At 39.9% G+C, this 24,192-nt stretch overlaps 1 protein-coding gene across 2 annotated transcripts in view; it reads left to right on the forward strand.

Annotated features, from left to right (window-relative positions):
* LOC106588242 (probable ATP-dependent RNA helicase ddx6) overlaps positions 1-24,192 on the forward strand; it is a 77,120-nt gene that overhangs the window by 33,181 nt on the left and 19,747 nt on the right. For both annotated transcript variants that reach the window (XR_006762482.1, XM_014177060.2), the window contains exon 10: positions 18,786-18,902. Coding sequence is in view for 1 of the 2 variants with exons in the window: in XM_014177060.2 (XP_014032535.1) it covers positions 18,786-18,902 (117 nt within the window). In the remaining variant the exon portion in view is untranslated. The remainder of the gene's footprint in view (positions 1-18,785; positions 18,903-24,192) is intronic.

The following is a 24,192-nucleotide window of genomic DNA, read 5'->3' on the forward strand; positions in this document are numbered from 1 at the left end:
GACCACCACTGCTAACCACAACCACACAGCTGCTGAACACCACTGCTAACCACAACACAAGTACTGAACCACTTAACCAGATATCTACTGAACCACACAACTGACCACAAGACACAAGTACTGACATGTCCATACTGTTGGGCCCAAATAACCTGCTACACAACTACTGAATTCTACTGACAAATACTAAACCACAAACTACTGTTCGCAACCACAAAAATACTGAGCAAAACCGCACCCACGGCTGACCGCACCCACGGCTGGCCGACCGCACCCACGGCTGGCCGCGGCTGACCAAAACTGTTGACCACAAGCACGCAACTGCCGAGCCACAACTAATTAACCACACAACTATTGACCACAACTATTGACAACAACCTCACAACTACTGACCACAGCTAATTAACCACACCACTATTGACCACAACTACTGACTACAACTATTGAACCACAGCTGCTGACCACAACTACCACGTCCATACTGTAGGGCCCGGCCCATCAAGGATATCTCCCTCGATCCTGACTAGTCCCTGCCGCTGAGTAAAATCCCCACAGCATGCTGCTGCCACCACCATTCCTCACCATAGGAATGGTGCCATGTTACCTCCAGACGTGATGCTTGACATTCAGGCCAAATAGTTTAATCTTGGTTCCATCAGACCAGAGAATCTTGTTTCTCGTGGTCAGAGTCCTTTAGGTGCCTTTTGGCAAACTCCAAGTGGGCTGTTGTGCCTTTTACTGAGGAGTATCTTCCCTCTGGCCATTCTACCATAAAGGCCTGATTGGTGGAGTGCTACAGAGATGGTTGTCCTTCTGGAAGGTTTTCCCATCTCCACAGAGGAACTCTGGAGCTCTGTCAGAGTGACCATCGGGTTCTTGGTCACCTCCCTGACCATGGCCCTTCTCTCCCGATTTGCTTAGTTTGGCCGTGCGGCCAGCTCTAGGAAGATTCTTGGTGGTTCCAAACTTGTTGCATTTAAGAATGATGGAGGCCACTGTGTTCTTGGGGACCTTGAATGCTGCAGAATTGTTTCTGTGCCTTGACACAGTCTCATCTCAGAGCTCTTCGGACAATTCCTTCGACCGCAAGGCTTGTTTTTTGCTCTGACATGCACTGTCAACTGTGGGACCCTATATAGACAGGTGTGTGTGTGCTTTTCCACATGTCCAATCATTTGAATTTACCACAGGTGGACTCCAAGTTGTCTCAACTTCTCAAGGATGATAATTGGAAACAGGATGCACCTGAGTTCAATTTAGTCTCATAGCAAAGGGTCTGAATACTTATGTAAATAAGGTATTTACATTTTTATAAATTAGCAAAAATGTCTAAACCTGTTTTCGCTTTGTCATTATGGGGTATTGTGTGTTGATTTGAGTTTTTGTTATTTGATCCGTTTTAGAATAAGGCTGTAACGTAACAATGTGGGAAAAGTCAAGGGGTCTGAATACTTTCCGACTGCACTGTATTTATGAAATAAGGGGTTAAATACATGTCAAAATTGTAATCGTTTTCTGATCTTACATTCCTCAGATATAGGACAGACACTACTGATCTTTTATTCCTCAGATATAGGACAGACACTACTGATCTTATATTCCTCAGATATAGGACAGACACTACTGATCTTATATTCCTCAGATATAGGACAGACACTACTGATCTTATATTCCTCAGATATAGGACAGACACTATAGAACAAACTTCCTTCAGATTTTTTTGGTGGGACTGTTTATTCATGTATGAAGCTGTTATTCAATGTGTTTTTATGGGCTAATAGCAGTAAGGCCAAAATCACTGTTTAAAGAAAATATATACATGCATACATACAGTACCAGTCTAAAGTTTGTACACCTACTCATTCAAGGGTTTTTCTTTATTTTTAGATTTTCTACATTGTGGAATAATAGTGAAGACATCAAAACTATGAAATAACACACATGGAATCATGTAGTAACCAAGAAAGTGTTAAACAAATCAAAATATATTTTCGATTTGAGATTATTTTGCCTTGACAGCTTTTCACACTCTTGGCATTCTTTCAACCAGCTTCATGAGGTAGTTACCTGGAATGCATTTCAATTAACAGATGTGCCTTGTTAAAAGTAGATTTTTGGAATTGCATTCCTCCTTAATGCGTTAGGTAGGGGTGGTATACAGAGGGTAGCCCTATTTGGTAAAAGACCAAGTCCATATTCTGGCAAGAACAGCTCAAATAAGCAAAGAGAAATTAACTTATTCTCTGCAGCAGAGGTAACTCTGGGTCATCCTTTTCTTGTGGTGGCCCTCATAAGAGCCAGTTTCATCATAGCGCTTAATGGTTTTTGCGACTGCACTTGAAGAAACTTTCGAAGTTCTTGAAATTTTCCGATTGACTGACCTTCATGTCTTAAAGTAATGATGGACTATATGGACTTGGTCTTTTACCAAATAGGGCTACCCTCTGTATACCACCCCTACCTTGTCACAACACAACTGATCAGAGCAAACGCATTAAGTAGGAAATAAATTTGACAAATTAACTTTTAACAAGGCACACCTGTTCATTGAAATGCATTCCAGGTGACTACCTCATGAAGCTGGTTGAGAGAATGCCAAGTGTGTACAAAGCTGTCAAGGCAAAGGGTGGCTACTTTGAAGAATCTCAAATAAAAAATACATTTTGATTGAACACTTTTTTGGGGGTTTCTACATAATTCTTTGCGTGTTATTTCATAGTTTTGATGTATTCACTATTATTCTACAATGTATAAAAAAAATCTAGAAAAACCCTTGAATGAGTAGTTGTGTCCAAACTTTTGACTGGTACTGTATATGTTTTCTTACCTTAACACTAGAACTGCCTTTCAGTATATAAGTACCCGCTAGAGAATGTCCAACTTAATCAACCCACAAGGTGCGCAAACATAAGCACCAACACTTAGATATCTATCGAGTGCCTAAACTATTGTAAAGGATTAATTGCAGAAAGATATTTGTGACAAAGAAAAATCAAGGATATGTTTTCTATAATTCTGTATATCCAATATTCTATTTTCTTTTCTGTTTACAATAAAACATTGTAGTCCATTTCATCAACTTTATTTGTAGATTCCATTAATTATAGTCATAGTAATTAAAAAAGCGCTGTTACAGCTTCTTTTGACAGAGTAGAAATGAAAAATGTAATAATATAAATAGCAAGGTGCTTAGGTGAAATGATTTGCCGTTTTCCTTAACAAAAGCATCAGTGCATGAACAATTGTAAAGGAATTGCGTAAAGAAATATTTGTCGAAATATATTTGACAAGATAAAAACAGTAATTTGTTGATTGTATCAGACACTGTATTGTGCCCAAATACCCATGCCTTTACGCATGAAACAATTTTGTCTTCTCTTTACGCTTCGGAGCTTTGTGTGAGCAATCCCCACAAACAAATGGCTTGCACTGCACACAGTTTTCATTGGCGGAGCCTCAAAGTCAATATCAGAATCAGATGACGACTCTTCATCAGCATCGTCGATTTCAAGCTCAATATCCGATTGTCCAACTCAACTAAATTCTGCAACATGTGCAATGCTGTCAGTGAGTCCATTCATTTTTGTTATTTTGGGTATTTTATTAGGAACTCTTTAGCTGTTGCAAAAGAAGCAGCTACTCTTCCTGGGGTCCACACAATACATGACATAATACAGAACATTAATAGATGAACAGCTTAAGGACAGAACTACATAATAAAAAAATAAAAAAAGGCACACTTAGCCTACATATCAATGCATACACACAAGCTAAGTCAAATAGGGGAGAGGGAGTTTTGCCGTGAGGTGTTGCTTTATCTGTTTTAAACCTTTTTTTTTTCATCTTTTTTTTTTAACCAGGTTTGCTGTTTATTTGCACAATATGAGATGGAACGGAGTTCCATGCAATAATGGCTCTATATAATACTGTACACTTTCTTGAATTTGTTCTGGATTTGGGGACTGAAAAGACCCCTGGTGGTGTGTGTGTGTGTGTGTGTGTGTGTGTGTGTGTGTCAGAGCTGTGTAAGTTGACTATGCAAACAATTTGGGAGTTTCAACACAATGTTTCTTATAAAAAGAAGTGACGCAGTCAGTCTCTCCTCAACTCTTAGCTAAAAGAGACCGGCATGCATAGTATTTATATCAGCCCTCTGATTACAATGAAGAGCAAGACCTGCCGCTCTGTTCTGGGCCAGCTGCAGCTTAACTAGGTCTTTCCTTGCAGCACTGGACCACACGACTGGACAATAATCAAGATTAGACAAAACTAGAGCCTGCAGAACTTGCTTTTTGGAGTGTGGTGTTAAACAGAGCATCGCTTTATTACGGACAGACCTCTCCCCATCTTTACAACCGTTGAGTCTATATGTTTTGACCATGACAGTTTACAATCTAAGGTAACGTTAAGTAATTTATTCTCTTGAACTTGTTCAACAGCCACACCATTCATTACCAGATTCAGCTGAGGTCTACAACTTAGGGAATGATTTGTACCAAATACAATGCGCTTAGTTCTAGAGATGTTCAGGACCAGTTTATTCCTGGCCACCCATTCCAAAACAGACTGCAACTCTTTAAGGGTTTCAGTGACTTCATTTTCTGTGGTTGCTGATGTTTTTGGTTGAATCATCAGCATACATGGACACATGTTTTGTTTAATGCTAGTGGCAGATCATTGGTAAAAATAGAAAACGGTAGAGGGCCTAGAGAGCTGCCCTGCAATACAGCACACTTTACATGTTTGACATTAGAGAAGCTTCCATTAAAGAAAAACCTTTTTTATTAGATTGCCATATCGTGGATTCAGAGCTGAGGTTGAAAAGCCATAACAGATACAGTTGAAGTCAGAAGTTGACATACACTTAGGTTGGAGTCAATAAAACTTGTTTTTCATTCACTCCATGTATTTCTTGTTAACAAAGTATAGTTTTGGCAAGTCGGTTAGGACATCTACTTTGTGCATGACACAAGTCATATTTCCAACAATTGTTTACAGACAGATTATTTCACTTATAATTCAATGTATCACAATTCCAGTGAGTCAGAAGTTTACATACACTAAGTTGACTGTGCCTTTTAAACAGCTTGAAAAATTCCAGAAAAGGATGTCATGGCTTTAGAAGCTTCTGATAGGCTAATTGACATAATTTGAGTCAATTGGAGGTGTACCTGTGGATGTATTTCAAGGCCTACCTTCAAACACAGTGCCTCATGGGAAAATCAAAAGAAATCAGCCAAGACCTCAGAAAACAATTGTACACCTCCGTAAGTCTGGTTCATTCTTGGGAGCAATTTCCAAACGCCTGAAGGTACCACGTTCATCTGTACAAGTAATAGTACGCAAGTATAAACACCATGGGACCACGCAGCCGTCATACCGCTCAGGAAGGAGACGAGTTCTGTCTCCTAGAGATGAACGTACTTTGGTGCGAAAAGTGCAAATCAATCCCAGAACAACAGCAATGGACCTTGTGAAGATGCTGGAGGAAACCGGTACAAAAGTATCTATATCCACAGTAAAACAAGTCCTATATCGACATAACCTGAAAGGCCACTCAGCAAGGAAGAAGCCACTGCTCCAAAACCGCGATAAAAAAGCCAGACTACGGTTTGCAACTGCACATGGGGACAAAGATTGCATTTTTTTGAGAAATGTCCTCTGGTCTGATGAAACAAAAATAGAACTGTTTGGCCATAGTGACCATCATTATGCTTGGAGGAAAAAGGGGAGGCTTGCAAGCTGAAGAACACTATCCCAACCTTGAAGCACGGGGGTGGCAGCATCATGTGGTGGGGGTGCTTTGCTGTAGTAGGGACCTGTGCACTTCACAAAATAGATGGCATCATGAGGTAGGAAAATTATGTGGATATATTGAGCAACATCTCAAGACATCAGTCAGGAAGTTAAAGCTTGGTCGAAAAATGGGTATTCCAAATGGACAATGACCCCAAGCATACTTCCAATGTTGTAGCAAAATGGCTTAAGGACAACAAAGTCAAGGTATTGGAGTGGCCATCACAAAGCCCTGACCTCAATCCTGTAGAAAATGTGTGGGCTGAACTGAAACGGCGTGTGCAAGCAAGGAGGCCTACAAACCTGGCTCAGTATCACCAGCTCTGTCAGGAGGAATGGGCCAAAATTCACCCAACTTATTGTGGGAAGGTTGTAGAAGGCTACCCAAAACGTTTGACCCAAGTAAATTGAAAGGCAATGCTACCAGTACTAATTCAGTGTATGTAATCTTCTGACCCACTGGGAATGTGATGAAAGAAATAAAAGCTGAAATAAATCATTCTCTACTATTTTTCTGACATTTCACATTCTTAAAATAAAGTGGTGATCCTAACTGACCTAAGACGGCACATTTTTACTAGGATTAAATGTGAGGAATTGTGAAAAACGGAGGTTAAATGTATTTGGCTAAGGTGTATGTAAACTGTATTTTATTTCAACAAACGCTTATGGTCAATAATATCAAGGGCTGCACTGAAATCTAACAGTATAGCTCCCACAATCTTCTCATCAATTTCTTTCAACCAATCGTCATGCATTTGTGTCAGTGCAGTACATGTTGAGTGCCCTTCTTTTTTATGATGTCTTATATACTATTTTAGGCACTGCTGTTAGAATTTTGGCTTTCCTGCATATAGCCACTATATTGTGAAAACTGCACATATTGTGAACAATGTTTACGAATACAGCTTTAGCACAAAGTTCTACAGTATCTGTAAACATGTTGATGGTCTTGTTTCTGAAGTGTTTGTAAACACTGGTTACAGTAAAAAGCATCCTGTTGAGCGGACATCTTGATGAAAACCAGTCAATATTCAGGTCCCCAAGAAAGTAGACCTCTCTGTTTGCATCACATATGCTGTGAAGCATTTCACACACATTATTTAGATACTGACTGTTACCACTTGGTGGCGTATAGCAACTCCCCAAAAGAAAAGTCTTTAGATGTGCCACGTAAACCTTCAACCACAACACTTCAATAACACTTGATATAAGATCTTCTCTAAGCATTACAGGAATATGGCTCTGTTTATATATATATATATATATATATATACACACACACATAAGCATTTGTCTTCTATAGATGTTACAGCAGTAGCAATACAAGGATATATCATCAAATGAGTCACAGAAATGGCTAATATATGTATGTTGTCTGATGTTAGCTAGTTATTGATTTCATGAACCTTATTTCTAAGGCTACTTGTATTAATATGGGCTATTTTCAGCCCTTTCCTGGGTAGCTTATCAGAGATAGACATAATACTGAAAAGAGCAAACAAAGCAAGAGAAAAAAATATTAATTCAACAGTCCATTAATCATTTGGTGTGTGTGTGTGTGTGTGTGTGTGTGTGTGCTGCGGGGTTGAAGCTACAAACCCATAGGCTTTCCTCTCATCCCCTCCAGGCTACTGGGAGGGAGGGAGGGTGGACAATGAGCCTTGTTGTCAGGAACTTGACCACTATCAGCCTGGTCATGTCACCTGGGCCGGTGGTGGGTTTTCCAGTCCTGGTGGCGTGGTCCACCTCAATCTTCCTGTGGTCCATCTTCAATTTATCAGAGATCATTTTCCTCACTTTGTCCTCAGACTCTGTCTAGGTCTCGCGGAGATTCTGCAATTCCGTCCACAACCATGTTGTTCCGCCTTGATTGTCCATCGTTTTTATCATTGATTTCACACACAGGACTGATGTCCTCTCTCAATGACTTACAGATTCCTGTCATCTTGCCGTTCTCCTGTTTCAACTCATCAAGCTGACCCTGGGAGAACTGCAAACTGTTCTTCAGGTCCTGGACCTCTCTGGTCAGGTTGTCCATTCTTTTATTAGTTGATTCCACCGGTATTTTGACAAAACACTTGAAGCTATTTTCTTGTTTTAACCTCTATGGGCAAGCGTCCCACCTACTCAACAGCCAGTGTAATCCCGTGGCGCGATATTCAAATACCTTAGAAATGCTATTACTTCAATTTCTCAAACATATGACTATTTTACAGCATTTTAAAGACAAGACTCTCGTTAATCTAACCACACTGTCCGATTTCAAAAAGGCTTTACAACGAAAGCAAAACATTAGATTATGTCAGCAGAGTACCCAGCCAGAAATAATCAGACACCCATTTTTCAAGCTAGCATATAATGTCAAATAAACCCAAACCACAGCTAAATGCAGCACTAACCTTTGATGATCTTCATCAGATGACAATCTTAGGACATTATGTTATACAATACATGCATGTCAGTTCAATCAAGTTCATATTTATATCAAAAACCAGCTTTTTACATTAGCAGGTGACTAGCATGTGACTAGCATTCCCACCGAACACTTCCGGTGAATTTACTAAATTACTCACGATAAACGTTCACAAAAAACATAACAATTATTTTAAGAATTATAGATACAGAACTCCTCTATGCACTCGATATGTCCGATTTTAAAATAGCTTTTCGGTGAAAGCACATTTTGCAACATTCTAAGTAGATAGCCCGGCATCACAGGGCTAGCTATTTAGACACCCAGCAAGTTTAGCATTCACCAAAGTCAGATTTACTATAAGAAAAATGTTATTACCTTTGCTGTCTTCGTCAGAATGCACTCCCAGGACTTCTACTTCAATAACAAATGTTGGTTTGGTCCCAAATAATCCTTTGTTATATCCACATAGCAGCGTTTTGTTCGTGCGTTCAAGACACTATCCGAAAGGGTAAATAAGGGTTACGAGCATGGCGCAATTCGTGACAAAAAAATTCTAAATATTCCATTACCCTACTTCGAAGCATGTCAACCGCTGTTTAAAATCAATTTTTATGCCACTTTTCTCATAAAAAAGCGATAATATTCCGACCGGCAAAGCCTGTTTACATTCAACGAGAGAGAAAGTAAAAGCATGCTATCCCCTCATGCACGAGCCTCAGTCTAAAGGCCCTCTGATAGAGCACTTGCCAAATGCGCTAGTGTGTTTCAGCCTGGGCCTTGAATTACGTCATTCAGCTTTTTCCCGGGTTCTGAGAGCCTATGGGAGCCGTAGGAAGTGTCACGTTACAGCAAAGATCCTCAGTCTTCAATAAAAAGAGCCAAGATGAACAACAACTTGTCAGACAGGCCACTTCCTGGTCAGAATCTTCTCAGGTTTTTGCCTGCCATATGAGTTCTGTTATACTCACAGACACCATTCAAACAGTTTTAGAGACTTTAGGGTGTTTTCTATCCAAAGCCAATAATTATATGCATATTCTAGTTACTGGGCAGGAGTAGTAACCAGATTAAATCGGGTACGTTTTTTTATCCGGCCGTGTAAATACTGCCCCCTATCCCCAACAGGTTAACAACTACTTGTAGAAGTATTTTTGTTCGTTTAAAAATGACCTTCAGGTGTGATAGACACCACTGTTCTCAACGGTACTCCCGCCGGCTTTGGTCTTTGTCATGGTAGCTAGCAACGTAGGTTACGCTGTTACTCCTCGCCGTTCCAGACAGGGCAGGTCACAGGGAAGATTGAAACAACAACCAACAGGGATCTAGACAGGCACAAAGCCGGGACAATCTGCAGTCCCAGCCACAATGGCTAACCTCGTCGCTGGCTGCGTTCAAGCCCTCAAGAAAACCCCGCTAGCTTGATATGCGGCTAGCTGCAATGCCAAATAGCTCCTCAGACCTGTCCTTGGTCTGCAGGATCACTGGACAGAGGCTAGCAGTCCCAGAAACTGATGCCAAGTGCATCGAGGGATCCAAACAAAAAAGTTTGCTAGCTACTAAGAACTTTCCAATACACTTTCAAAACAACAAACTTTTCAAAACGTCAAAACTGAGCTCTTCTGCGTTGTGTGGCACTGTTTTAGTTTGGCTTGCCATTGTGAACTACACAAGTTGTATGTTGTACTCTGTGTCTGATTTGACTCTCTTATAGGGAGATTATATACCATTTCCAGCCTTTCATAATAAAATAAATAGACCCATTCTTCATCACACTATTCTTCTAAATTCAATCTTCACCCTCGCCATTCAGATCAATCAAATTCAATCACTCTCTTCACCCTCACCATTCAGTTAATTGAAGTCAAATGCACTATTGTCAATTTCTATCGGCCATTCAGCCATTGATGAACATATTTTTATTTTGTTACTGGTTTTTGCTTAGTTGCCAGAGCAATACTGCTGCACTGAATGCATGGACAGCATGGATATTCTTGGGAAAAGTTACATTTGGAAATAGATCTTGAATGTTGAGTTATTTGACAAAGGTGATTGTTATAGACACTGCAGAATGTGCTCTTTCTGATAATGTAACGAAATAAAAATGTTTACCTGCATGTGACTGAAGGAGGATTTCATAAAGTGATGCTCCTTTCCCTGTATCTCTCAATGTTCAATTTGACAGCTAATACTATTGTCACTCATCAGATTGTCAATTTAATCTTGTCTATAGGCTAACTCTTATGTGTGAAATTAGTTTCGGTATAAATTCGGTGTAGTTTCGATGGGCAGGCTGACTCAAGGATATGTTTTGCAATATTCTAAAGGCCTAACTAATCCAGTTTATTGTAAAGGAAACTAAAACATGCTACGTGGAAGCAAAATCACAATTTTGTAACATCTGTCAATTTTCAGATTTTGGGATATTTGCAACTATAACTTCCATACTTTCATAAGATGTACACATAAATCGGCATAATGTATACTCCAACTCAGTCAACTATACCTACCATACATTTCTTTCTTGGTAGCATGTTTTATGTAGAACTATTTTTAAAACTGTCCATGTTGAATCATATGTGGCCGACTGGCTCAAATCGGTCTTAAGTATCAAAATTTGAAAATTGTGTTTTTTACAATGGATAAAAGTAGAGACTCAGAGCTACAAAATGGTATATCATACACTACAGTTGAGGAACAATGGGAAAGTAAGTCATTCTGCTTTTAAACAATGACGCGGCTAATATATGGACTTTTCCCGCTTTCAATTTTTTTTTCTCCAAAAAACACATTCTGTGACGTGCTCAGTTTTTTGGCGGCATGAAGCTTTCCTTAACCAATGAAATTGCCGAACGGGTTACGGTCAAACAACTTTTTTGTTTACTGTTTAGATTAAATCGAGCGCTCTCAAACTTCCCATCATTCTGATTACGGTAGTCATTTTGTCACCCTCATCATGGCAAAGACACGGAGAAATGCATATGATGCAGCTTTCAAGTTGAAGGCGATTGATCTGGCTGTTGGAAAAGGAAATAGAGCTGCTGCACGGGAGCTTGGTCTTAATGAGTTGATGATAAGACGTTGGAAACAGCAGCGTGAGGAATTGACTCTAAAGCTTACAGCTAATTTTTTATTTTTTGTTACAAGCCGTGTTTCGTTAAAGCCTATTTATTTTTGTTACAAGCCATGTTTCGTTAAAGCCTATTTATTTTTGTTACAAGCCGTGTTTCGTTAACCTCTTACATCTAGACGTTCCGCTAGCGGAACACCTGCTCCAATATCCAATGAAAGGCGTGGCGCGAATTACAAATTCCTCAAAAATACAAAAACTTCAATTTTTCAAACATATGCCTATTTTACAGCATTTTAAAGACAAGACTCTCCTTTATCTAACCACACTGTCCGATTTCAAAAAGGCTTTACAGTGAAAGCAAAACATTAGATTATGTCAGCAGAGTACCCAGCCAGAAATAATCAGACACCCATTTTTCAAGCTAGCATATAATGTCACAAAAAACAAAACCACAGCTAAATGCAGCACTAACCTTTGATGATCTTCATCAGATGACACGCCTAGGACATTGTTATACAATACATGCATGTTTTATTCATATGAAGTTCATATTTATATCAAAAACCAGCTTTTTACATTAGCATGTGACGTTCAGAACTAGCATTCCCACCGAACACTTCCGGTGAATTTACTAAATTACTCACGATAAACGTTCACAAAAAACATAACAATTATTTTAAGAATTATAGATACAGAACTCCTTTGTGCAATCGAGGTGTCCGATTTTAAAATAGCTTTTCGGTGAAAGCACATTTTGCAATATTCTGAGTAGATAGCCCAGCCATCACGGCTAGCTATTTTGACACCCACCAAGTTTAGCCCTGACCAAACTCCGATTTACTATTAGAAAAGTTTTATTACCTTTGGTGTTCTTCGTCAGAATGCACTCCCAGGACTGCTACTTCAATAACAAATGTTGGTTTGGTTCAAAATAATCCATACTTATATCCAAATAACGGCGTTTTGTTCGTGCGTTCAAGACACTATCCGAAGTGTAAATAAGGGTCACGCGCACGACGCATTTCGTGACAAAAAAATTCTAAATATTCCATTACCGTACTTAGAAGCATGTCAACCGCTGTTTAAAATCAATTTTTATGCAATTTTTCTCGTAAAAAAGCGATAATATTCTGACCGGGAAGCGTGTATACGTACAAAGAGAGAGAAAATAAAAGCATGGGATCCCCTCGTGCACGAGCCTGAGTTTCATAGTACTGTGACCGGCCACTATCCAAACGCGCTACTTTTTTTCAGCCAGAGCCTGCAAAGCCACGATTCAGCTTTTTGCCGCCTTCTGAGAGCCCATGGGAGCCGTAGGAAGTGTCACGTAACAGCAGAGATCCCCTGTATTGGATAGAGATAATCAAGAAGGCCAAGAAATAGTCAGACAGGGTACTTCCTGTACAGAATCTTCTCAGGTTTTGGCCTGCCAAATGAGTTATGTTATACTCACAGACACCATTCAAACAGTTTTAGAAACTTTGGAGTGTTTTCTATCCAAAGCTAATAATTATATGCATATTCTAGTTTCTGGGCAGGAGTAATAATCAGATTAAATCGGGTACGTTTTTTATCCGGCCGTGAAAATACTGCCCCTAGCCATAACAGGTTAAAGCCTGTGTAATTTGTTTCAATGTACCAGTAGGCACCTGCGGCTTATAGACATGTGCGGCTTATTTATGTTCAAAATGTAAAAAAAAAAATTAATTCAGTGGGTGCGGCTTATATTCAGGTGCGCTTAATAGTCCGGAAATTACAGTAGATGGCCAGACTGAATTTACAAACGCACCTGAAGTGGTTACTTGAATAGTGGAGTCTTTTCTTCAGACATGTAGCTAGCTAGCTAGGTAAACAATGATCCGTAATCCCAACTCATGAAGTTACTACCCTGCATGAATCTGCATGTAGCTAAACAACCAGGTTCAATGTTAGCTAGCTACATTAGGCTATAACTCGCCAAGCAAATGGCTCTGAGATACGAATAATAAGATCATACACGTAACGTTAGCTAGCGAGCCAGCCAGCTAACAGCACATTTTAACTTGAAATTGAACCACCTTCTGTCACAATTAGAAACGTGTAATATTTGAAAATGTAGCTGGCTCGACTATCTTACCTGTATACATTATTCATGGGTGGACGCGTTTCCTGTCGGATGCCATGGTTGCCCTTAGTTTGAAGATGTTATCCGGAGACTGTTTTCTCCATCTCCTTAGCTATCATACTCGAATTCACTGATTTCAAAACACGGTCCTCCAGAAAGTGGTGAGCATCCGTTTTACTACACGATACATTAAAAAAAGCAGCTTTAGACAGGATTACCTACACATACTGACCAGCTCAAATAGACAGAAGCATGCTATATGGCAGACCAATCCAAACTCATCTCTCGGCATGTCTAGCCCACTCATTATCTCAGCCAATCATGGCTAGCGGGAAGGTTTTATTTTTTAATAAAATGTAACGTTTATTTAACTAGGCAAGTCAGTTAAGAACAAATTCTTATTTACAATGACGGCCTCCCGGGGAACAGTGGGTTAACTGCCTTGTTCAGGGGCAGAACAAGAGATTTTTACCTTGTCAGCTTGGGGATTCAATCCAGCAACCTTTCGGTTACTGGCCCAATGCTCTAACCACTAGGCTACCTGCCGCTGTCTTTTCTGTGGCTAAACCAACTAGGCTCGTAATTTCACAATTTTATTTGTATTTACAGATGGCATACAAGCTTGTTATTAAGGCACATGAAAGTTCACATGTTCAAGAAGGCATTTCTGTCAAACGCATTTTCCTTGTTTGAAAATATCTCCCACAAAGAATCCACGAAAGAGAGACAAAATTAGAAATTCTTGAAGAATTATACCTACAGTATGTGAATAGAAATAGTCAGCCAATGCGAAAAAAGCAGTGAATGAAAGAAAAAATGTGTCTGATCAGCCGATCGAGGCAGTGGCAGTACAAGTAGAGGAGGAAAAGGAGGTAGCCGGCAGCAGCACGTCGAGACGCAAATTAGTTGAGATTAAGATAACAACTAGCAGCGATCATCCAGACAGCAGACAGCCAACAGTGGCTTTTATTCCACGTCACAAATAAACCAATTTGTACATGATTTAATTTGCCTTAAGTGTCTCAACATTGGACTGAAAATCACCGTAGACCCCACCAACCAGTGATTCTGTAATTCTGTCATGGTAGAATTTGCAGACTGTGAAGGTGATCGTGATGAATTTAGGAGGAGTGTTTACACTTCCTCCAGGCTGCAGGAGTGCTCCAGGGGAGATGTGGCATTTGATATAAATGTGAGGATGGTTCTTCTAGCCCACAAACTTGGACTTGGTTATGCAGCTCTAAAGAAAATAAGCAAAGTCCCAGGGATTCCTGCGACATGACAGGAAAATGACAGGTAAAATAAAAAGGGAGAGTAGACCATTATTGTCAAGTGACTTGCTGTGTATAAATAATAATTATTTCCTTGCTCCAGCAAATGTATTAAAAGTGAATAGGAAAACATAACTATACTATGAGACTGTCACATAGGCCTACAGTGTCAAAGGGCTGTAGCCTAATGTGATATGTGAGAAAGTAGCTTTGCATGAAGTAAATACATGCTGATATGCTAATATTTACAAAAGGTAACATGCTGATATTTAGATATGCAGTTATGACTGTAATGTCGACAGACATAAGTACATTCCCCCCCACTTTAGTTGCAGTGATTCAGAGAGAGCTACAGTCAGTAGAGAGTGCTGCAAAGATTAGAAGAGCATACGCAGATATAGAACCAGACATCACAGAGTTACTGAAGGAGGATACAGATGTAGAAGCAGACATAACAGAGTTTACTGAAGGAGGATACAGATAAAGACCCAGACATAACAGAGTTACTGAAGGAGGATACAGATATAGACCCAGACATAACAGAGTCACTGAAGGAGGATACAGATATAGAAGCAGACATAACAGAGTTACTGAAGGAGGATACAGATATAGACCCAGACAAAACAGAGTTACTGAAGGAGAATGAGGATACAGATATAGACCCAGACATAACAGAGTTACTGAAGGAGGATGAGGATACAGATATAGACCCAGACATAACAGAGTTACTGAAGGAGGATGAGGACGCAGATATAGAACCAGACATAACAGAGTTACTGAAGGAGGATGCAGATATAGACCCAGACATAACAGAGTTACTGAAGGAGGATACAGATATAGACCCAGACATAACAGAGTTACTGAAGGAGGATACAGATATAGAAGCAGACATAACAGAGTTTACTGAAGGAGGATACAGATATAGACCCAGACATAACAGAGTTACTGAAGGAGGATGAGGATATAGACACAGACATAACAGAGTTTACTGAAGGAGGATACAGATATAGACACAGACATAACAGAGTTTCTGAAGGAGGATGAGGATACAGATATAGACCCAGACATAACAGAGTTACTGAAGGAGGATGAGGACGCAGATATAGAACCAGACATAACAGAGTTACTGAAGGAGGATGCAGATATAGACCCAGACATAACAGAGTTACTGAAGGAGGATACAGATATAGACCCAGACATAACAGAGTTACTGAAGGAGGATACAGATATAGAACCAGACCTAACAGAGTTACTGAAGGAGGATACAGATATAGACACAGACATAACAGAGTTACTGAAGGAGGATACAGATATAGACCCAGACATAACAGAGTTACTGAAGGAGGATACAGATATAGAAGCAGACATAACAGAGTTTACTGAAGGAGGATACAGATATAGACCCAGACATAACAGAGTTACTGAAGGAGGATGAGGATATAGACCCAGACATAACAGAGTTACTGAAGGAGGATGAGGATATAGACCCAGACATAACAGAGTTTACTGAAGGAGGATACAGATATAGACACAGACATAACAGAGTTACTGAAGGAGGATGAGGACGCAGATATAGAACCAGACATAACAGAGTTACTGAAGGAGGATGCAGATATAGACCCAGACATAACAGAGTTACTGAAGGAGGATACAGATATAGAACCAGACATAGCAGAGTTACTGAAGGAGGATGAGGATATAGACCCAGACATCACATAGTTACTGAAGGAGGATACAGATATAGAGCCAGACATAAGAGTTACTGAAGGAGGATACAGATATAGAACCAGACCTAACAGAGTTACTGAAGGAGGATACAGATATAGACACAGACATAACAGAGTTTACTGAAGGAGGATACAGATGTAGAACCAGACATAACAGAGTTACTGAAGGAGGATGAGGATATAGAACCAGACCTAACAGAGTTACTGAAGGAGGATACAGATATAGAACCAGACCTAACAGAGTTACTGAAGGAGGATACAGATGTAGAACCAGACATAACAGAGTTTACCGAAGGAGGATACAGATGTAGAACCAGACATAACAGAGTTACTGAAGGAGGATACAGATCTAGAACCAGACATAAGAGTTTCTGAAGGAGGATACAGATATAGAACTAGAACTAGACATAACAGAGTTACTGAAGGAGGATGAGGATACAGATACTTTTTTCCCTCACTGTATTTGATCCCCTGCTGATTTTGTACGTTTGCACACTGACAAAGATATTATCAGTCTATAATTTTAATGGTAGGTTTATTTGAACAGTGAGAGACAGAATAACAACAAAAAAATCCAGAAAAATGCATGTTAAAAATGTTATAAATTGATTTGCATTTTAATGAGGGAAATAAATATTTGACCCACACTCAATCAGAAACATTTCTGGCTCCCAGGTGTCTTTTATTCAAGTAACGAGCTGAGATTAGGAGCACACTCTTAAAGGGAGTGCTCCTAATCTTAGTTTGTTACCTGTATAAAAGACACCTGTCCACAGAAGCAATCAATCAATCAGATTCCAAACTCTCCACCATGGCCAAGACCAAAGAGCTCTCCAAGGATGTCAGGGACAAGATTGTAGACCTACACAAGGCTGGAATGGGCTACAAGACCATCGCCAAGCAGCTTGGTGAGAATGTGACAACAGTTGGTGCGATTATTCGCAAATGGAAGAAACCCAAAAGAGCTGTCAATCTCCCTCGGCCTGGGGCTCCATGCAAGATCTCACCTCGTGGAGTTGCAATGATCATGAGAATGGTGAGGAATCAGCCCAGAACTACACGGGAGAATTTTGTCAATGATCTCAAGGCAGCTGGGACCATAGTCACCAAGAAAACAATTGGTAACACACTACGCCGTGAAGGTTTGAAATCCTGCAGCGCCCGCAAGGTCCCCCTGCTCAAGAAAGCACATATACATGCCCGTCTGAAGTTTGCCAATGAACATCTGAATGTTTCAGAGGACAACTGTGTGAAAGTGTTATGGTCAGATGAGACCAAAATGGAGCTCTTTGGCATCAACTCATCTCGTCGTGTTTGGAGGAGTAGGAATGCTGCCTATGAACCCAAGAACACCATCCCCACCGTCAAACATGGAGGTGGAAACATAATGCTTTGGGGGTGTTTTTTAGCTAAGGGGACAGGACAACTTCACTGCATCAAAGGGATGATGGATGGGGCCATGTACTGTCAAATCTTGGGTGAGAACCTCCTTCCCTCAGCCAGGGCATTGAAAATGGGTCGTGGATGGGTATTCCAGCATGACAATGACCCAAAACACATGGCCAAGGCAACAAAGGAGTGGCTCATGAAGAAGCACATTAAGGTCCTGGAATGGCCCAGCCAGTCTCCAGACCTTAATCCCATAGAAAATCTGTGGAGGGAGCTGAAGGTTTCGAGTTGCCAAACGTTAGCCTCAAAACCTTAATGACTTGGAGAAGATCTGCAAAGAGGAGTGGGACAAAATCCCTCCTGAGATCTGTGCAAACCTGGTGGCCAACTACAAGAAACGTCTGACCTCTGTGATTGCCAACAAGGGTTTTGCCACCAAGTACCAAGTCATGTTTTGCAGAGGGGTCAAATACTTATTTCCCTCATTAAAATGCAAATCAATTTATAACATTTTTGACATGCGTTTTTCTGGATTTTTTGTTGTTGTTATTCTGTCTCTCACTGTTCAAATAAACCTACCATTAAAATTATAGACTGATCATTTCTTTGTCAGTGGGCAAACGTACAAAATCAGCAGGGGATCAAATACTTTTTTCCCTCACTGTAAGGACAACTCAGAATATGCTATTCTATTCCTCTGAAATAGGATACATTTTCTTCATATCATGTTTCTTTAATAATGGATTTATTGTGTTGGTTTAGGCTATATTAAATGTATTTATTAGACTTGTGACAAATGGAATGTTAGCTAAAGTGACTGGTAGTCAGACTAGTAGAGCAGAGAATGCGTGGAGAATAAACACGTGTAGAAGGTGTTCCGCACATGCGCATAAGCTTCTTTAGTCCGGGGGGGATTCGGATCCGAGATATAAAAACCGAGATATAAAGTGCATTTGTTATTGTTTGTTAGTTTTATCATTTCCTTTCCCTTGTGGTTTGTTTTTCACAGCTGCAGATCAATCAGTCCATCATCTTCTGTAACTCCACCCAGAGAGTTGAGCTGCTAGCCAAGAAGATCACCCAGTTGGGCTACTCCTGCTTCTACATCCACGCCAAGATGATGCAGGTGAGCCATTTAGATTCACGCTTATTGTCCTACAAGAGAAAAATCTGCATCCTCCTGAAAAGAGGTTAAACATTATTATCGGGTTGGAACTAAAATTATTTTCCAATCGTTTTTGTTCTGAACAGATTTTTGTTGTTGTTCCGTTCCACTGTTCCGACCAGAAAATTAAAGTTCTGAACGGGTTCGTACAAAAAATAAATAACGGTTTATATCGTTCCTTTATGTTCCTTTTTTATACCTCTGAAATATTTTTCTTTTTTTACATTTACTGTGCCTTCAGAAAGTATTCACGCACCCACCCACAGACACATATGTATTAATTCCCACTGTTGGCAGTTGATGTTATTCTTCAATATCACAGACCCCAAAGCAAATCAGGGGGAGGAAAATAGGTTTATTCAAAGAGGACAAATCATGCTTGGAAGTAGATGGTCATTTCTTCCCTGTCCTCAGGGATTCTCTCCACAGAACAAACTGACAGGGTGTAATTTATAACTCCCAGCCCTAGCCTGTGGTTGACCAATTAGACTTTTTTGCAGTAAAATATGGCCAAATAACAAGTATCTTGCTCCAGTACAGCCGATTCAGACCAATGAAAACGTGGCACATGTAGCTAGGAGTCCAGGACTGACATTCCTACACAGATTCTAAACAGATGTTGAACTGAAAAGCAACTATTTCCATTGATAATTCCCTGTTGATCGTTAGTACTCTCTTGACCTTTAGTCCTCCTAACCTTTAGTCCTCTCATCCTTTGCATTGTGTATTTATCTTCAAAATATTCTTACACCACCCACACACACACGTGTTTCACCTAACCTCATGACCTAAAACACACATTGCTCTAAATGTCATAACCCTCTGAAGTCTTCAGTGGTGTTATGTGGACTGTGTCAATGTGCATTCCATAGGAAGTGCATCCCTATTGATAAAACTATCACAAATGTGTGGTTGTGTTGGACATGTGAAGCATGCACTTCTATGTTTCCGTTCCACTCATTGGATGATTCCGACTGTGTATCTCTCTTATTTGGGCAGGATATGAACCCTGATAACATGGTCTTTAACCAATTTCTATATTAATGAAGCAAACAATAAATATAATGATTGTGTTGATCCTGATTCAAATTTCCTGAATTTTACCAGAGATGATGATCACTTGTGATTACTATCATGTTAAAAGATGTAACAACCTGTATAACAGTCGATCTAATTCCAAGACAAGCTTATTTTCTACCTTTCATTTGAACGTTCGCGGTCTTCCTAAAAATCATGACCACTTTGTTCATTATCTGTCTTCTCTCTATCATGAATAATTGCATTGTTGCCCTTTCAGAAGCATGGTTGACTGAAGAGCCTTATGACATGTCTCCTAATGCTGTTCACCACTGTACAACATAAAGTGGGAGGAGGAGTGTCCATTTCTGTTCATAAAGTATCTTGCACTTACATCTGATTACATTGATGTTGAATCTCTTTTCATACAAATTCTCTCCTGTTCATTTTTGAGTGGTAAAGTGGTATTGCATCCATCTACCCGATTCCAATATTGGGAGTTTAATTTGTCCTTGCATCTACCTTGGATTTGATTAATAATGAAGATCCAATTGGTTTTCTATTGGATGATTACAACATAAACTTATTGAAGAGAACCACTCAATGACATCTGACTTGTTGAATACTTTATACTCCAGCTATCTGTATTCCCTCATCTGTAAGACCACAGACTGACCCGTTTATCTGTATCCCCTCATCTATAAGACCACAGAGTGACCAGTTCATCTGACTTGTTGAATACTTTATACTCCATCTATCTGTATTCACTCATCTATAAGACCACAGAGTGACCAGTTCATCTGACTTGTTGAATACTTTATACTCCATCTATCTGTGTCCCCTCATCTATAAGACCACAGAGTGACCAGTTCATCTGACTTGTTGAATACTTTATACTCCATCTATCTGTATCCACTCATCTATAAGACCACAGAGTGACCAGTTCATCTGACTTGTTGAATACTTTATACTCCATCTATCTGTGTCCCCTCATCTATAAGACCACAGACTGACCAGTTCGTCTGCCACCCTTATTGATCATATTTTTACAAATTATTTTAATAATGTGGCTAATACGGGTATACTTTATACTGACATTTCTGACCACTTTCCAATTTTCCACTTCTCTTTGGCCATTGGAAATGAACAGATAGTATTGATAAGTAGCAGTAGATGTAGAATATTTAACTAAATTAATTGTGAGCGCTTTAAGATCAGCAGCAGGTCATGATGAGATTGGGGCCTTTTTGGTGAAATCAGTGTCTTCCTCAATTAATGAGCCTCGCAAACTCGTAATGTTCCTAAATATTTCATATTTTACAAATGATCGCCCAATATCTGTACTACCATGTTTTTTACAGAATCCTTGAAAAATGTGTCTATGAGAATATTGAAACATTTAAATCAACACTGTATTCTATATGAGCTAAAATATGGTTTTCGTAAAAACTACTCCATACATATGGCTCTTTTGCAACTTGTGGATAAAATATTTACAGCCCTAAACAACTATGAATACTCTCTTGACATCTTTTAAGATGTATCCAAAGCGTTTGACACGGTTGATCATGAAATATTACTTTCTAGATTGCAATACTATGGTTTTCATGATTATACATATAATTGGTTATATAATTATGTTTATGATAGAGAACAATTTGTTTATGCAAACGGCTGTGCATCTACCAGGGCCAAGATATTCTGTGACATGCCACAGCGTTCAATAATTGGACCTTTGTTGTCCCCAATCTACTGTGTATCCAGAAAGTATTCAGACCCCTTGACTTTTTCCACATTTTGTTATGTTACTGCCTTATTCTAAAATTTATTAAATCTTTTTTTTCCCTCATCAATCTACACACAATACCCCATAATGATAAAACAAATACAGGTTTTAGAAATGTTTGCGAAAAATACATAAAAATGAAATATAGCATTTACATAAGTAGTCATACCGTTTACTCAGTACTTTGTTGAAGCACCTTTGGCAGCGATTACAGCCTCGAGCCTTCTTGGGTGTGACGCTACAGGTTTGGCACACCTGTATTTGGGAAGTTCCTCCCATTCTTCACGGCAGATCCTCTAAAGCTCTGTCAGGTTGGATGGGGAGCATCGCTGCACAGCTATTTTCAGGTTTCTCCACAGATGTTAGATCGGGTTCAAGTCCGGGCTCTGGCTGGGCCACTCAAGGACATTGAGACTTGTCCCGAAGCCACTGCTGTGTTGACTTGGCTTTGTGCTTAGGGTCATTATTCTGTTGGAAGGTGAACCTTCGCCTTAGTCTGAGGTCCTGAGGGCTCTGGAGCAGGTTTTCATCAAGGATCTCTCTGTACTTTGCTCCGCTCATCTTTCCCTCAAACCTGACTAGTCTACCAGTCCCTGCCGCTGAAAAACATCCCCACAGCATGGTTCACCGTAGGTATGGTGCCAGGTTTCTTCCAGACGTGATGCTTCTGTCTGGCCTGATTGGTGGAGTGTTGCAAAGATGGTTGTCCTTCTGGAAGGTTCCCATCTCCACAGCGGTACGATGTCAGAGTGGCCATGGGGTTCTTGGTCACCTCACTGAGCAAGGGCCTTCTCCCCCGATTGCTCAGTTTGGCCGCGTAGCCAGTTCTAGGAAGGGTATTAGTGGTTCCAAACTTCTTCCATTTAAGAATGATGGAGGTCACTGTGTTCTTGGGGACCTTAAATGCCAAATAAATATTTTGGTATCCTTCCCAAGATCTGTGCCTCAACACAGTCCTGTCTCGGAGCTCTACGGACAGACTGGGGGTCAGCCTGATGAAACAAACTGCTCAGTAATATCATCCGTATAGCCTATCTCTCACACACACGTGCACACACATTTAAACAAAACCATTTTTTTCTCGTGATTACTGATCAATTAATTTATGAATAGTAGGTTTTATCTTTTTTTTTTTTTACTTTTTTTGTACTTAATTACCTCCTACGTTTAATTATTACTCGGTTAAATTAATCATGCAACAAATTCATTAGTAATTTGGGGCATCATGGGAAAAGTTTATTTAACCTCTTACATCTAGACGTTCCGCTAGCGGAACACCTGCTCCAATATCCAATGATACGCGTGGCGCGAATTACAAATTCCTCAAAAATACCAAAACTTAAATTTTTCAAACATATGACTATTTTACAGCATTTTAAAGACAAGACTCTCCTTTATCTAACCACACTGTCCGATTTCAAAAAGGCTTTACAGCGAAAGCAAAACATTAGATTATGTCAGCAGAGTACCCAGCCAGAAATAATCAGACACCCATTTTTCAAGCTAGCATATAATGTCACAAAAAACAAAACCACGGCTAAATGCAGCACTAACCTTTGATGATCTTCATCAGATGACACACCTAGGACATTATGTTATACAATACATGCATGTTTTGTTCAATCAAGTTCATATTTATATCAAAAACCAGCTTTTTACATTAGCATGTGACGTTCAGAACTAGCATACCCCCCGCAAACCTCCTGTGAATTTACTAAATTACTCAAGATAAACGTTCACAAAAAACATAACAATTATTTTAAGAATTACAGATACAGAACTCCTTTGTGCAATCGAGGTGTCCGATTTTAAAATAGCTTTTCGGTGAAAGCACATTTTGCAATATTCTGAATATTCTGAGTAGCCCAGCCATCACGGCTAGCTATTTAGACACCCACCAAGTTTAGCCCTGACCAAACTCCGATTTACTATTAGAAAAGTTTGATTACCTTTGGTGTTCTTCGTCAGAATGCACTCCCAGGACTGCTACTTCAATAACAAATGTTGGTTTGGTCCCAAATAATCCATTGTTATATCCAAATAGCGGCGTTTTGTTCGTGCGTTCAAGACACTATCCGAAGTGTAAATAAGGGTCACGCGCACGACGCATTTTGTGACAAAAAAATTCTAAATATTCCATTACCGTACTTCGAAGCATGTCAACCGCTGTTTAAAATCAATTTTTATGCCATTTTTCTCGTAAAAAAGCGATAATATTCCGACCGGGAAAGCGTGTTTACGTACAAAAGAGAGAGAAAATAAAAGCATGGGATCCCCTCGTGCACGAGCCTGAGTCTCATAGTACTGTGACTGGCCACTATCCAAACGTGCTAATGTTTTTCAGCCAGGGGCTGCCTCGATATCATTCAGCTTTTTGCCGCCTTCTGAGAGCCCATGGGAGCCGTAGGAAGTGTCACGTAACAGCAGAGATCCCCTGTATTGGATAGA

The sequence above is a fragment of the Salmo salar genome, chromosome ssa27 (assembly GCF_905237065.1).
Source record: "Salmo salar chromosome ssa27, Ssal_v3.1, whole genome shotgun sequence".
In the NCBI taxonomy this organism is placed as follows: Eukaryota; Metazoa; Chordata; class Actinopteri; order Salmoniformes; family Salmonidae; genus Salmo; species Salmo salar.